Source organism: Pseudophryne corroboree, chromosome 3, assembly GCF_028390025.1.
Source record: "Pseudophryne corroboree isolate aPseCor3 chromosome 3, aPseCor3.hap2, whole genome shotgun sequence".
In the NCBI taxonomy this organism is placed as follows: Eukaryota; Metazoa; Chordata; class Amphibia; order Anura; family Myobatrachidae; genus Pseudophryne; species Pseudophryne corroboree.
This window is the reverse complement of record NC_086446.1, coordinates 655525387-655542441: the sequence shown is the minus strand read 5'-3', so window position 1 is coordinate 655542441 and position 17055 is coordinate 655525387. Positions and strand designations below refer to the sequence as shown.

The following is a 17055-nucleotide window of genomic DNA, read 5'->3' as shown; positions in this document are numbered from 1 at the left end:
TAGTAGTAGTTTATTAGGAGTTGCAGAGATTGACTAGTCTTACCAATAAACTGAAACATACCAGTTGACTCCTAAATATTTAATCTTATCCGTTGATAGATGTTTGACATTACATCTACTCTCTTTCCTGATGAAATGTGGTGCACTGGGAGGGTTACTGACCACAACTCTTCTGCATATAGTGGGCAGTACAAACCGTTATTTTAAATATATGAAGTCACAATAAACTTCAAAAACTTCAATCCCCCTCCCCCCAATAAAAAAGTACAAATTATGTTAGAAACCATTGTACAGCATTTCAATTTTAAGGTCATTGGTCCTTTCAGTGAACACTTTCTTATGCATGGGAAGTATAATTGTCCCTTGTCTATCACCCATCTGATGGTGATGGTTCTAATGTGAAATGTACTGTATGGCAGCTTGCATTCATTATAAGCCCATGCAACAGTTGTTATAGTGTTGCCAGGCAGAGAAGGGACTGACTCTCGAGTCGGATGGATCTGGCAAATTCCAGCTTGCGCCAAAGAAAGAAATCATCAACTGAGCATGCTCCAAGCACACGGGCCTCCCTATCTGTGCAATGGCTGCTTCTGGTCGGCGACCTTGCAAATGCACAAATCTGTTCGGTCTAGAAGTAATGTTGTGGGCATGTAGACTGTAGCGTGCGGACGGTGATGGGACATCTGTTTCACAAGTATTTTTGCACTCTGCATGGTATGGGTGCAGATGCTAATAGTGGCAGGAAAACAGCGCTAGGGATAGGCTTCCACATGCAGTCGCACAGATTTCTACATACACTGATCAGTTAGTAAGCAGGCTGCCACGGCCGGCCACAGATGCGTCCAACTCACAATCCGTCCCCACATGCTTCCTCAAACCTTCCTGCAAAGAAGTGTGACATCAATTATCAATTGTTGCGACTGTTATCTGTTGGCGGAAAGCATACAGTACCCCTAATTTACTTTGTTCTCTGTGTGGAGAGATGTATTTCTTTCCCAGATATCCGAATAAGAATGCCAAGGTTTCATGTTGCATTAGCAATAGAAAACAGACGGAATTTGCTTTAGGCAGCCTTTACTACAGTGTAGCAACCAATTGTCCGTTTCCAAAGACATTAGCTATACCAGGATTATACCACTCTGTATATTCCCACAGTAGTCATTTCTTTTTGCAACAAAGTCCGATAGATGGTTATATTTACAGTATCTTCTATATATCACAAGAACACATTTAGCATTGTTTGAAGTCTGTTTGTGGAATAAATTTGCATAATTTTAACGTGTGCACTTGATGCATCATCATATAATCAGATTGCAGGAGGGAGTAGGAGAAGTCTAAAACCATCTGTTTACATCCTCACATCCCAGTGGTTGCCAAGCAACAGCACAGATGTGTTTCAATAGACATTAATGCTCGGATTATAATAATACTGCATACAAATGACTACTGCTATGAACCTACATATAGAGAGAGACATTTGTTTTCATTTTATTATTACTGCAAATGCTTTATTTATCCGACATTGAATGGAAAACACAATTAACCTTTTTAAAACTTTAGTGTACACAGGTACTATAACAATTTGTATTAGGGTGTTATATTTAACTGATATTTTAATGTGTCAGTAAAGGTGTAATATGCACTTGACAATCGATAACGTCTCCGGATGACCTCTTATCACGCATGATGTATCACACTGCACTTGTATTTTATACACGGCCTAACCCTGATGTGTTGTTTTCTCAGACTGTTCTGGTCTCTGGGAATCAAAAAAAAATGACTGCATGTCTGTGGAAATCAGAGGCAGTGAGCAGTGACTTCGGGGACCACCAAGGGGATCTTCTGAACTGCAAGGAGGGTGTTGTGTCCAGTGGCAACGTGAAGGAGTTCTGGGATGGATTTGAAGACGTCTCCAGTAAGTATCATCATGCAGCAGTGCGCAGAGCAGGCGGGGATAGTGAGCGCTTGTGTTCTGACAGTCACAAGAATGACGCTTATTTGTCTTCTTTCCCCTCTCACCAAACAGAGCGTCAGAAACTGAAAAATGGAGAGACCGTGCTTCTGAAGCTGAAAGATCAGCCTTCCGGAGAGGACTTTAAAAACATGATGCTTGCAAGGTAACAGTCTAAGTGGCTGGTGTATTGAGTAAGGTGTTCCATCAATAAACTCCATGAAATGTTATTTTCCCATTCCGATTCTGCAAATGAGCAGACCTACAGATGTCCTGGGAAATACCCACCCCCACAGCCATAGTACAGTCATCACCAAAGGTGGGGGCATCAGGGTCATGAGAATTGGTTCCAGGAGGGATAACATTTTAACAAAGCTATCTCCTTCAACTGTGTTTATAGATCATCATGTGAAATATACATGTATATTGTATTATCTGTCTCACCCTCGTAAGCATAACTAGCTCAAGAATCAGATAATACTAAATATAAGGTCTGTGGTTAATACACACTTATTTGCGTTGTTTTTCAGTGTTTAATGCTGTTTTAAATTTTATGAAAATCAGAAGTGTAGTTTACTGTACATGTATTTTTATCTGCGTTGCAATTGCATAAACCCAGATGAAAAGACAAGTTCCTATAGTAATCACTGAGTCCGTACACTGTGTTCATTTGCTGCGTGAGACTTACTCCACATGTTTCGGAAATGCAGCCAATGACAGCCTGTTTATGTCATTACAGTCAGCGTCAAAACGTGGGTGCATCCGTACCTGAGAGTAAACTGATTGGCAGTTAAGTTTCTTCAACATAATATCAGCTGTTAATTTCACATATTAGAAACCACTTGTATTTTCTCCTCAGGCATGAAGAGTTCTTTAGGATGCTCCCAGTCCCAGAATACTGCAACCCAGATGGGAAATTCAACCTGGCGTCTCACATGCCAACTTTCTTTGTGCGTCCAGACTTGGGCCCAAGGATGTGCAGTGCATATGGTGAGTTCATGCTTAGTAACTACACAACTCTGGATGATAGCCGTGTATACAGTACATGTTGCTGCTTTGGGGGATTCTAACCAGTATCAGTCAGTAAAATGTTAAAAAGCTGCTTATGTTCTTTCTTTAAAAAAAAAACCATGTCCTCTTATTTTCTTCATAGTAGTTTTCTTACACAGGACCCTATGGGGTATATTCAATTAAGGTTGAAACTGCCGTCTTGTCGAAAAGACGGCAGTTTTCGACTTTATCAGGTCGGAAGGGGTTCCGACCTATTCAGTCCCCAGCTTTTTTATTCGACAAGTCGGGGAATTCGACTTGTCGAATAATACGTGAATTGGTGATATAGCTGCCGATTCACGTGCTTCTGAGGAAAACGGGGCCAAATTCGACAGGTTTTGGCCCCGTTTCCGACCATCTCAGTTCGACTTAAAAAAAGTCGAACTGAGAGGAGGAGAGGGGGGAGAGCCGCGGGCAGACGGGAGAGCAGCGGGGAGACGGGACAGCAGCGCTACAGCGCTGCAGGAGGATGTGTCATAGATGCTGCCGTGCGGTCTGGCGGCTGTGCCACATCCTCCTGTAGTGCTGCTGTCCCCCGTCTGCCCACGGCTCTCCCCCCTCATTTCAGATTTCAACCTGTTTTACTTCAGTTATTAATACTGTTTATGAAATGATCATAGAATAAACCCAATAGATTCTAATAGTTACGAAGTTGTAGAATGGAAATGACAACCTGTTATTGTGGTGATCTCTCTATGGACACTGGTCAACTTAAAGCACCAATGAACTTTTTAACAGTATGTCTGAAATCTTTAAACATATCCTGAATGTGCTGTGTGTAGCTGTGTGCCGGGATACCTTAATTACAGTGACCTTGAGGCATCTGTCAGTACATTGGGCAGAGGGGGCTTACCCCAGCTTTCGTCACACTATTTTCCAGCTGCGCTCACAGTCCCACAGGGCTGAGTGATGTGTGTATGTGGCTGTGTGCCTTCCCTGCTGTGGAGACATAATATCCCACAGCAAGAACTTGATTTGCAGAATTGACCAGTCTCAAGTGACTGAATCCAATAAGAGAATACAATTATTTATCTGTCTGCGTCATCACCATTTTATTACATTACAGGAGTCGTTGCCACGAAGGATCAGGACACGGGCACAACAAATCTTCATATTGAAGTGTCAGACATGGTGAACATTCTGGTGTATGTTGGTGCAATGAAAAACAATGTGGCAGCCAGTAAATCAGGTCTGTGACCTACTTCTTCTTTTCTTAGCTTGATCATTAAAGCGTGTTTGTGTAACCACATATACAGGTTGAGTATCCCATATCCAAATATTCCAAAATACGGAATATTCCGAAATACGGAATTTTTAGAGTGGGACTGAGATAGTGAAACCTTTGTTTTCTGATGACTCAATGTACACAAACTTTGTTTAATACACAGTTATTCAAAATATTGTATAAAATGACCTTCAGGCTATGTGTATAACATACCTCCCAACTTCTTGGTTTTTTAAAGAGGGACACACGCGTGCACTTTCCCGAAAAGGGGCGTGGCCTAAGAAAATGGGGCGTGGTTTCGCGGGAGGACCCGCTATCGCGAGCCACACCCCGTTTTCGTCACTGAGGGGGCATGCCCAGCGCTCTGTGAGCCGCTGGCATGCCCCCTCTCCCTTTGACTCAAGTGAATAGACGCTGTGCGCATGCGCACAGCGTCTATTCACCGCTGCTCTGCTAAGCAGGGCAGCGAGACACAGAGCCTCGGGTGGGACAGCGGGACAGTCCCCAAAAAACGGGACTGTCCCGCGAAAATCGGGACAGTTGGGAGGTATGGTATAAGTTGTATATGAAACATAATTGAATTGTGTGTATGTACACACACTTTGTTTAGTGCACAAAGTTATTATTTTCTGATGGCTCAATGTACACAAAATTTATTTAATACACAAAGTTATTAAACATATTGTATAAAATGACCTTCAGGCTGTGTGTATAAGGTATATATGAAACATAAATGCATTCTGTGCTTAGATTTAGGTCCCATCACCATGATATCTCATTATGGTATGCAATTATTCCAAAATACGGAAAAATCCGATATCCAAAATACCTCTGGTCCCAACCATTTTGGATAAGGGATACTCAACCTGTATGTATAGTGGCATGCCATACATACGGTTATATATGGAACAGGTTTAATACAACAGAAACAAGAGAGCAGACTCGGGTGCTCTACCACAGTTCTATAGTAAACTCTCATGTATAGTCAGGGAAAACACTGACATAGTGCACGAACTTATAAAGTATAGCCATAAAGTCAGGCAGGACAGGAGTGTTCCAGTCCCTCAGTAAAAAGCATCCCTCCAGTCTACATTAGGAGGAATAGGAGGCACGTGAGATGAGGGGGGTCAGGGAGTCTGCCCAAATTACTAGTGCTTATCAGGACACCCTATGCAGGAATATCCATTACTGTATTTTATACCAAGAAGATGAGTTCATAGAGGTCACAAACTCACCCACATTTGGTTCCCTTGAGCACAGAAACATTACAGAAATTATCCTGGAACTGGATAACCATTTGTAAAAGGTCTTTGTGGTGAAGGATTTTCACTAGAGCCTCTAGAGAGTAGAGTCCTTCTAGAATCCTCTCCTCTTTGGTCTGCTCAGCAGTTATGGGAGCAGTTGCTGAGCCTACATTGGTCTACTGTCTGCTTTTCCTTTCTCTGCTTTACCTGTCTGCAGAACGGTGATAGGTTACATTAGTTTTTCTGTCATTTACATAGTAATTACTTCATGCCACTAAGCAATAGTAGTGTATTATGGTTACTATAGTATAATAAATACATTTCTCAGAAAATTATCCTGAAATGTATTTGTCTACTTTTCATATATATATATAGGCATAATATGAACCACCACCAATATGCATGAAGGAGGTAAACAAGTATGTAATGCACAGAGTTAACTGAAGATAGTAGAAAAAGTATAAAATAGGTACACTGAATACTCCCGGAATAGTTTATAAAATGACCTTATCTTCATGCAACTGTCCAATATAGGATAATAGGCAGTTATATACCCCCGGAGAACGGATTGTGCATGGTTATAGGCGTACAGCTAGCACTGCTCCTATTATGTGATGGATAAGAATGGGCATCAGATAAATCCATTGTGCATGAATGAGGGAGTTTACGCTTCCTCTTCTTATCTGAAAATCTGCTCCTAGTGAAACCAGCCACAGGACGTTGGGTTACTGGTAAGCATCGGACAGCTGAGTAACGTTCTAAATGAATCCTGTTTTCTTTAAGGTGTGTTGAAGAAGTTTGAAGAGGAGGACCTAGATGAATGCTTGAAGAAAAGACTGAAGGACACCAGTGAAGTTCCGGGTTCTCTGTGGCACATTTATGAGCCTAAAGATGCTGACAAAATCCGAGAGTTTCTCCATAAGGTAAGACTTTGTGTGTGTTCTCGCTAAGCAGGCGTTCTGTGTTGTCAGTATTACTTAATAAAAGTTTCCAGATCTTGCACCATATTACAGATGAAGCTATGCTCCTCTTACAGCGATGCGGCATATTGCATCATGGCATGCTTCATTAACCACTTAACTGAAGGTTTTTTCCCCCAAAAACCGCTCAGAAACTGTCCAGTTTTTTTTTATGAGCGTGTTAGGTGAAGAACATGAATTTAAACCTATCCAAAATGATTTTAGTTAAAATTGAAAAAAAATATTAAAAAAAATATATATTTTTAGTCGAACATCGGAACATACATCGGGAACATTGCGACCATCGGAACATCGTGACCATCACAACTAGACAGCTGCCAGGTACACAGGGGAGGCTTGGGGGGCGATTATTTACACTAACCAGTGGCTGCTATTGTCTGCAGCCGCTGGGGGTGGGGGATCCTGCCGTGCTGACCGATCAGCAATGCTCTCAGCATGGCAACACTGGGGGCTGGAAGGCAGAGGGACCTCTGACAGCAGCAGTGGACGGAAGTTTCCCTTCCCTGCCGCTGCTAACACCGTTTATCTGACTGGTCGTATCCTGTGCGAACACCCCGGATAAAGCACTTGCAGGCGTGGTCACATCTGATGCGACCATGCCAGGCAAGTGGTTAATTCCATTAGGAATTAATGGAGCGACTGCTGGCTGCGAATAGTGCAGCCTGGCATGCCATGCAGCAATAAGTGTTGCAGCATGCTGCATCGCAGCAAAGATGAGCATGGCTGCATCTGTAGGCATTTACATTTGTATTCAAAAACACCCTGGGTAACATATATAGAAGGTTATTGGTAATTGGCGATGCATGTGTGAAGCACTGCTCCGTAAAACGTGATAGATACAGAATTGGTTCACATTTGAGGTACAAATTGTGAGCAGCCCTTCTGTTTTTCTTCTACGGAATTAATGCTGAAAATCAAGTCATTTGTGATAACCAATGATGATGCTTTATCACCTCCGTTTTTATTCTATCACAATATTTGTAATTCATCAAGAAAATTCAATTCAGAGCGGTGTACAAAAAGGGGGTAAGAATTGGGAAGCCATTCCACTCTGTCTATTGTTACAGTATATCCTTAAGGTCTGGTCGCTATATTTAGACATTTGTTTATATTTTTGATCCACTTGTATTTCTTTTTATTAAGTCCAGTGACCCTTTAGGATAAGTGTTTGTGTTTTATAAACTGGAACAAACATGCTTCCCACACCAGTCTCATGTACTATCTACAGTATATTGGTTATTACTTATAGGGGATCAGGATGTGATCCCGCCGCTCGGGATGCCGAATATCAGTATACCAACATCGGCATCCCGGGTGCTAGAATTCCGGCAGGGGGGCGAATGCAACAAATCCCCTTGCGGGCTCGATGGCGAGTTTTTTGCTCGCCACAGGTTCTATTCTCCCTCCAATGGTGTCGTGGTCCCCCTTAGAGAGGGAATCGCCTACCTCGTCGCTATTCCGGCAGTGGTATAGTACCCCCGTCGGGATCCCGGCATCAGTATTGAGACAGCCTGGATCCCGACGAGCGGTATGTTGACCACATACCACTAATCTACAGTAAGAGTGACCCTCTTTTTAAAGAAAAAAGTGTGTTTACAGCCGATAAGTGTTAGCAGAACGGTCTGATCTGGCAGGGAACACAGTGCTATGCATCCAACGTGTTGCTCACATTCTGGAATGGTTTATAGAGTCAGCCAATGGGATGTACGCTGTGTGAATGCCAGTACTGTAGCTTGATCTCAACCCATTACTTCTCCTTTCCATGGGAGAGTGGAGAAAGCTTGTGTCATTTCTCAGGACCTCTATGCTGAGTATACATTTCAGAAGAGCAGTGTGTTCCGTGTAGGAACTTTTTCCAACTCTGTCTGTCTGTGTTTTAAGTATCATTTTACAAATGCTGTACAGTGACCAAATACAAGCTGTGGTCCTAGAAGTGTCATGTAACACTCACCGTACCACATTGCACATCTCTTACAGGCTGCAAAAGAGCAGTGTCTAGAAATCCTTCCTGACCATGACCCAATACGAGACCAGAACTGGTACCTAAGCAAGAAACTCCGCCAAAGTCTCCTTGAAGATTATAACGTGAAAAGCCACGCGCTCGTCCAGTTCCTCGGAGACGCAATCATATTGCCCGCAGGCGCCATTTATCAGGTAAAGTACAGAGATACAGTTTTTATTTTGGAGTGCTTTGCACATTACAGTACCTTTTGGGTTTATGCTTAGTTGGTTGATATGGAGATTGCTTGATTGTACTGGCCAGTCAGTCAATGTGGGGGTTGCATGGAAAATACCTCTGTAATTATTACTGCAGCAGTGGCTGAGGATAACTAGCTATAAAGGTCTTATAACCCATAGCAAACATGCAGCCTGCAATAGTTTTCCTGTTACTGTTAGTAGAGGAGTCGGTGTCTGTGTAAGCAGTGATGGTGTCATTACATATCATACTACGGTATACCTGCTTGTTTTGTACCACGCTCTGTAGGGTAATGCACATTATTGCTCTTCCTGCTCAGAAATGAGCTCGGTGGCAGGTGACGCTGCATTATTAGCACATGGGGGTCTATTCATGAAGTAGTGAAAACTGTGGGGAAGTGAGCCAGTGGAGAAGTTGCCCATCACAACCAATCAGCATTGAATTAACATTTATAATTTGCATACTATAAAATTGTACGGAGCAGCTGATTGGTTGCCATGGGCAACTTCTCCACTGGCTCACTTCTGCTCACTTTTCACTGCTTCATGAATAGACCCCTTGGTCTTTTTATCATTACTGTTCACTTCTGACTAAATGCAGTATAGGAAATGTGTTTACATGCAGTGTCCTAGGAAGGTGACCTCTCTGCCTAGCTCTGGATCTGTTTATAGTGTTAGTGTATATTGCACTATTAGACCAATGTTATGGTTTACACACAGGAGTGTGGCGCTCCTCTATGTTGCCTGCACACAATAATGTTAACATTGATTTCCTGCTGCACAAACCATGATATGCTGCAATAGCACCGCACCATGACATACTCTAATCTGATTGGTGAAGTGGCTGTGGCATATTATTAAACCCTGCCAGGTGAGGTGTCTCGTATCCACCTGTCGGTTTGTAGTTGTGTACTGATAGAGCGCGTTTCTCAGCGACCAGTGGCGTTGGATGACCTCACTGGATTTTCTATTCTGTTAATGATAATGGGACTGATAAGATATCTATAAAATTGTCCTGGTCTCCATTATGGATTATTTGGTCTCCTATCATCACACATTTCTATGTAATGGTCAGTTATTGACTTGCCACGTGCCTGGATTGTTATGTGTAGATGGCTGTAATGTCCAGCAGTAATTAATATATTTCTCGGTCTGCTCCCCACCTTATTTTTTTTCTCTCCATCTCTTGCCCCCTCTCTCCTTCCCCTACAGTTTCTCTCACTGTCCCCCTTCTCTCTGACACGGGTGGCAGGGGTTGGTGATCATACCAATGTGATTACATAATTTCTATCAGTAGTCAGTTTTATTATATACATCGGTGTCCTTTCTTACTGTTTCAGCCGCATCAAATAGCCCCTCTTGGCTTGCCAGGTCCCATGTGTCATGGCTGCGCACAGTCCATCCTTCTCACTCCCAATGTACAATTTATTTACATGGATAAAAAAAACTGAGCGACACAGCTACATTTTCTGGTTTACACCAGTAAATTTGATGTGCGACATTTGTACATCTGCATGCAACTGTACAACTAATACACAAATCTTTACGAAATTACCCAGTATCCTCCTTCACTTGGACCGGCTCGGTCATGCCATATGGCGTACAGACGAACAGTAAGCTAGGACACAACTGTAGGTTGTTAATTAGTAATATTAACTGTACAGCAGAATGCATATGTATCCAGCCAGTAACACCTTGCATTTGGCAGGGCTGTATTCAGTACTACTCCGCATTCCCCTCATGCTGTGGCTGGTGAATAGATGTGCCCACTGATTTGTCTGAGGTGGGAGGTGTGACATTCACACTCGTGTTCTCTGCTTCTTGTGTGACAGGTGCAAAACTTTCACAGCTGCATCCAAGTGACCCAGGACTTTGTGTCCCCAGAGCACCTTGTTCACTCATTTCATCTAACCCAGGAGCTGAGGCTTTCTAAAGAAGAAATTAATTTTGATGATAAACTGCAGGTAAGACGTGAGCAGTCTCTGTGCAGTGTTACAGACCACACTAGTGATTGCTTTGGATGGCCTGGCCAACAGTATATACAGAGCAGGATCAGGCACTACATATGGCTTATGCATAGTAACATTAATAATACACCCTGTATAAATAACCTAGCTGCACTGTACTGCTATTACCACTGTGCAATAATTGCCTTAAGCAGTATTGTAAGTTAGCTGTTGTAGGTGTGAGCATTGATGTGACCATTCATAAGCAAGTTCCTGAAAGCTGCCAGCTCTATGCCACAGGATATTTCTCACTGGGCATGCTCCTGCCAGTACATGGGGAATTTGCATTCTCATTAATATTCATAACCTCCCAGAAGATCACCAACTTCATGCAGACATGTAAAAAAATGGATATATTAGAAACCATTTCGCTCTAACATCTAGTAAATGTAAAAATGTGTTCAGTTTGTGTGGTCTGTTCAGATATTTAATGTTTAGCTAACAGATTTCACTGTGGTTTTCATGTGAATAATCTTCACGTAAACCCCGGACTCCTCATCTTATCTGCTGTCCCAAAACATCTTGCATGTTAGATTCAACAACCATCGGGATGTATCCAAAATGCCAGCGGTCGGGAGGCCGACTCAGGAATCCCGACATTCGACTTTCTACTGGCGATCAGAATTCCCCCCCCCCCATGTAATTCCCACTCAGCTGGTGGGTCCACACCTCTAACCGAGTGAGAATAGAACCATTGGGCCCAAAGCATGGCGGGCGGACTCGAATCCGTTATAGCAACAGGTGGCATGCTGCTGTTGGTATCCTGACAGCCGGCATTACGTCTGCTGGTATATTATACCGCACCCCAATTAACATCTCAAAATAAATGTCACTACAGGTATTTGTAAGTGTCCCTGTTTAGGGAAATAGGAACATTATTTGTTTGTTGAGTAAAAAGGACAATAATTGTCCCTGTGAAGGACCGAATGCTGCCAATACTGTTCTCAGTCTAGTACGTCATAGTTAAGGAAGCATTATGGCCTTGTGTGCTGCACTGCATCTGTCTATCATTATACACAGTGTGGGGAAAACAAAATTGCTTTGGAGCCTATTTATTGGGTGGGCATAATTCGGCCCTTCAGCTACTGTGGAACTACACATCCCAGCGTGCCCTGCCTCAGTTTTGCTATCGGGGCATGCTGTAGACCTTGCTGGGATGTGTAATTCCACAGCAGCTGGAGTGCCATTTATTACATAACGCAAAAAGTGCCACTGGGGTCACTTTTTGCACATTTCAGCTCGTCAGCACAGCGAATTGCGAGCTGAGATGTCTCCTCATGCTTGAATGGAGCAACACTTGAATTGTGGCGGCCGTGGGCAGAAACAATTGAATTGCCTCCCATTGATGAATGCACTACAAATACCGTATATCCTATACATAGTAACAAAAAAAAAAAAAATTCATTCAAAATGGCAATCTTTAAACACTAAAGTAACATCATATAAAACTTTCATTGTTCTACGTTTTAAATACTGTATATGTTTATTTTTGCGGTGTACCAGGTTAAAAACATCTTGTACCATTCAGTGAAAGAAATGGTAAGAGCTCTGAAGTTTTACGAAGAAGAACTAAAAGACATGGAGGAATCCTAAGTGTTTTCAAAATGGATTTGAAAAAGATTCCTAGGATGGGAGAAACTAAACTAATAAAATGCAAAAAAAAGAAAAGGAAAAAAAAAAGACACTGAGCAAACCCATTGCTAAGACTTCAGTGCCAAGAAACGTGCTTTAAGTATTTACTTGTTACTGACACCATACCAGTATAACATTATCATAGCTCATGTGATCCGAAACGGCCACCCAACTCCTGAAGTGCATTACAGGCCCAGCCAGCTTTGCAGGAGGAAGCGTCAGTGTGCTACACTGTATCATAGTGTATATTCAAAGTTTGTGAAAAAAAATGAAAATGTCAAAAGATTTAAATGTATTTATTTTTTTGGAAAAAAAGAAAGAAAAACAAAACAAAAAGTTATATGCTATATTGTTGATCAAATGTAAATGTGACTTGTATAGTTTGCTAAAATAATTTGGATATTTTTCACTACATTGAGACAGTAACTGTGAGGGTAAAACACAAATCACCAGCTATTGCCTGCATTTGGAAGCATTCATAACATAATCGGAAAGATTACTGCCAAATAACTGTAAACTTTGTATGATATTATAAGATATAACACGGTATTAAAAAAAGACAGTTCAATGTTTTATTGAAGCCTACTCAATGTATAATTAGACATTTAAAAAAAAGATGTAATTTATTTCAAACAAGTTGTCTCATTTTAGTAAAAATTTATGTGACATTTTGAAGCTAAATATTAAAAAACTTAATATGCTATGTAAATATATACATATATACATTCAATGATGTATTTTTTTAAAACATTTGCTTGCTTTAATTTGTTAAAAGTGCAAGTGTTCCACATGCTTTGTACATTGAAGTTGAAAGAAGTTTTACATTTTCCATTAAAAAGACTTTCTCAAATGCTGAGTGGCTGCAGGTGTGTGTCTTGGGTGGTCTCTGCGGCAGTCTGGATAAACCGTTGCTGCAAATCAGCAGCTACCTGGAGGGTCTGGTGCCTAATTAATGGATATTATGTTGCTCCCCTTTTATTGAGTTAGAGAGCCCTATTCATAAGAGCAAAAATACATTATATATATTAAAGATCTAAGGCAGATATGTTGCAATGCACACTAAACAGTTTATTTGATTCACCTGTTAGATCAAGTCACAAAATGTCATTCTTGTTGGGATTTTCAACCTTTTTCCAGCCACATTTTCCTACAAGCTCTAAAACAAAAGTTTTTTTGTAAAGTAAATTAAAGCAAGTTATAGATAATTCTCAGCAACCAATACATTTATGTCTCCACAAAATAGTACAGGGTACAGATGTACCTTCACACTTATCCTGTTTCCACCATGTGACACACGACTTAGACGATCCGCTACAGGTAGTGAATTTCAGACCGTTTCCTAAATTTGCTGTTTTATTCGCATCCTAGCTGCATGCAAAGTCGTTTATAGTGTCCTAAGCATTTAGAATTATAATTTTTGTCACAAAGGAATTGGTATGAAGTCGTAGATTCAGCAGAATAATGCCTAGCATAGCGTTTGGCACAGCTCATTCGGTTTCCAATGCCTAGGTTGTCAGTCAGTAGCCCGACCCCATGTTTGCATATATTAGGTAGACAGGTACCAAAGGGTCGACATGACAATAGTCGACAAGATGTTTTTGTTTTTTTTATTGTTTTGCTTGATGTACTACTATCCACATGGACTATGATTTGGAATAGCAACCTGCGTGAAGCGGGCCCGTGAGAGTATGCTTTTGCACTAATTGTGGTCACACATGATGAAATATACAAAATTATACCCCAAAAAGTTGTCGTCATTGTCATGTCGACCTTCTGTACCTGTTGGCTTTTTGACCATACCATATGGGGTCGACCTAATAACTGTCTACCTAGACACTGTAGATCTTTTATACCACACCCAGCTCTGTCATATCTGTTTTCCATCTTCCATCTTTCCAGGTTAGCGTCTGACTTGCACACAGCAGCTGCATGCAACACCGATGTCCCAGTGCAGAGTACTTCTGCCACATTGGTGATTTGAATAAGATGCATATTTTGTGAAGAATGTGTGTATCATGGTGCATCTTAGTCACAAAGTCCGTGGCATGATTTGAAGATAGGTGTATGTGAAAAAATCTGTAGTATAAATAACAATTATATAAGCAGAACAAAAAACAAAAAGTGGACATACAGTGGTCTAAGACCATATAAAGCTGGAGTATAAACATAGTTAACATGGTGTAGGTTGTAATAGAGGAAAAAGAGACCTTGCTGGAGGTTAGGGAGAAGGACATATGGGAGGATAGAAGGAAAAGAAGATGCTAAAAGGAAAGAGCTGATATGAGGGGGTAAGAGGGTATGGAAATATGGATTTATGGAGGGCAGGACTGATAGAATCTATGATTAATTGAGTTTTTAGGGAATATGTGAAGCACTGTAGACTAAATTAGTCTTAATGGATGTGGGAGTGAGTTCAATAAGTTGATTGGTAGTACCATTTGAGGAAGTACTGATATATCCAATAAAGGTATTGCAGAGAGACAGGTGAACATGTGAGAGGCAAAGAGGCACAGTTGGGTATATTGAAAGTAGAAATGTGCTAGATGCCAAAGGAATTAATTAGTTCACCAAACGAGGATGTGTATACACTACAGTTTGGAGAGTAATGAGGACAGAACATTGTGGGTAGATAGTTTTAGAATCCAGTGATAGAGAGGAAGTGAAAGATGAGAGATTAGTCAGGAGTTGTCCGTGACACAGAGGCCAATGAAGTGGGGGTTGTGCATCCGGTAAGAGTGCTTCAGTATTCCAAGCCACAGGGATGAGCAAGGAGAAGTATCGTTGGGGTTGTAATGGGTTGAGTTGTGAGGCAGAGAAAGATTGGGCATGAGAGAGACATGTTTAAGAGGTGTTTCTGTAAGGCGTGAGCTGTGGGGCAGTGGTGACATTTCAGCACTGCAGCCGCTAGATTTTAAAGCAACCATTTTCATGTTGGTTTTGCCTTAAAACAAATTGTTGCTTTAAATCTTGCCGCAGTTATTACATGTAGGCATTAAAGTAGGATTATTTAGAGAAAGAAAGAAAGAAGAGTTGCATGAGCAAAGGTTTAATTCGGCAGTACAAGAGTATGTTAGTCAATAACGGGTCTGTTTGGAGCCACAGTTGAGGTTTGGAACTTTGAAGGCTAACTGCAGGATGTATTAAGCATGGCTTCCGTGATGTATATCCCGCCACTTACTGCGTCCATACTAATCGCATGTGTATGTACATATACGATTAGTAATGCAAAGGACAGTTCTCCCAGTAAGAGTTGTCCTTTGCGATGTTGGGACTTATGGGTTTCTGACCCCAAAAGTCCCTCTGTGCCTCCGCAGAGTGTCCCGGCAGGGGGGTGCTGGTAGGGATCCGATTGGATACCTCTCAGAGGCTATTTCAGAAAGAAGCCCATAGGCTTCTACAGGGTAACGCCAGCAAAAGCATTGCTTAGTAAATATGGGAAATATAGCCAAAGTCCGAAAACTGTAGGTTTTGGTCGCAATTTCCCTTTAGTACATCCAGCCCTAAGAGAGATCATGGCTAAGGTGAGTGTGCAATTTTAAAGGAGACAGCCTGATGGGGGCAGAACAGGGTGGTGGTTGGAGAGTGCAGTAGGCATCAAGGTTACAGTACGTGAGAATGGATTTAGGGGGTTATTCAGAGTTGTTAGCAAACCAAAAAAACATACTAATGGGAAAAACCATGTTGCACTGCTGGTGGGCAGATGTAACATGTGCAGAGAGATTTAGATTTGGGAGGGTTATATTTCTGTGCAGGGTAAATACTGGCTTCTTTATTTGTCAACTGCAGTTTACATTTCAGTTTGAACACACCACACCCAAATTGAACTCTCTCTGCACATGTTACTACTTCCCTACCTGCAGTGCAACATGGTTTTGCCTACTAGTGTGCTTTTTTGGTTTGTAACAACCCTGAATAAGGCCCCTGCAGGGCAGTTGGCGGGGTAAAGCTGAAGGAGGACATGGTGACCAGAGAGCAGAAAGGGTGGGTTGGAGAAATGATGACAAAGTGGTGGGAAAAATAGAGATCAAGAGAGTGGCCATTAGAATGAGATCGAGTGAAGGTCCACTGAGAGTGAATGTAGAGAGGGAGAGGTTTGGTGGAGCAGCATCTGTGGGTTATGACCCTTTTGTTCAATAAAGTATTCAGGAAAAGGAAAACAGAGGACCAATTTAGATATGTTCATAAACTTTGTATTCATGTTTTGATTATCATCAGAGAAATTTGATACAGTAAATTTTCAAACAAATTATTCCTGGAATCTTGCTTTAATTTGAATCCATTACAGGGTTCCTGTGGGCAGAGCAGCAGCAAAAAGCTTGCAGGCAGGTAGGCCCAGGCCAGCGGTGCTGTACTTAGGTTGTGCCATGACTGTCCCAGGTATCTTCATGAAACAGCTTTGTGTTTTGTGCCCAGGGGCTCTGAACCCAGCCTTGCGAGTCTGGAAGGTGAATCTCTACAGTTAAGGACTGTTTTTGTGGCCTTGAGCTATTTAGATTATTGTCTTGACTACACGGTGGTCTTGTCCGCATGGAGGTCAGCATGGAAGCAGGCTTGAGCAGTTGTCCAGCTCCCAAGTCTTTACAGAAGTAGACTGCTTTACGGGCAGGCCACTCTCTGGAATTTCCCATTAAGGGGGCCTGTCTTCTGGGACTGGTGGATTCTTTCCACCAAAGACACCTGTGGGCAGTGGCAAAATTCTTCATAGGTCTGCAGCCACACCAAGATGTTTGATGTTTGTATATTCTACGTGCTTGCATGGGTTTCCTCCTAC

The 17055-nt window shown here is 41.9% G+C and overlaps 1 protein-coding gene across 2 annotated transcripts in view; it reads left to right on the top strand.

Moving 5' to 3' along the window:
* Positions 1-13009, top strand: part of JMJD1C (jumonji domain containing 1C) — a 438983-nt gene extending 425974 nt beyond the window's left edge. Inside the window, exons 19-26 of one of the 2 annotated variants that reach the window (XM_063961821.1) lie at positions 1747-1915; positions 2027-2117; positions 2811-2941; positions 4068-4190; positions 6254-6393; positions 8428-8604; positions 10479-10610; positions 12156-13009. In XM_063961821.1, coding sequence (XP_063817891.1) covers positions 1747-1915; positions 2027-2117; positions 2811-2941; positions 4068-4190; positions 6254-6393; positions 8428-8604; positions 10479-10610; positions 12156-12245 — 1053 coding nt within the window. In that variant the 3' untranslated portion in view covers positions 12246-13009. The remainder of the gene's footprint in view (positions 1-1746; positions 1916-2026; positions 2118-2810; positions 2942-4067; positions 4191-6253; positions 6394-8427; positions 8605-10478; positions 10611-12155) is intronic. The other variant, XM_063961823.1, reaches the window with a different exon arrangement.
* Positions 13010-17055: the final 4046 nt, after the last annotated feature.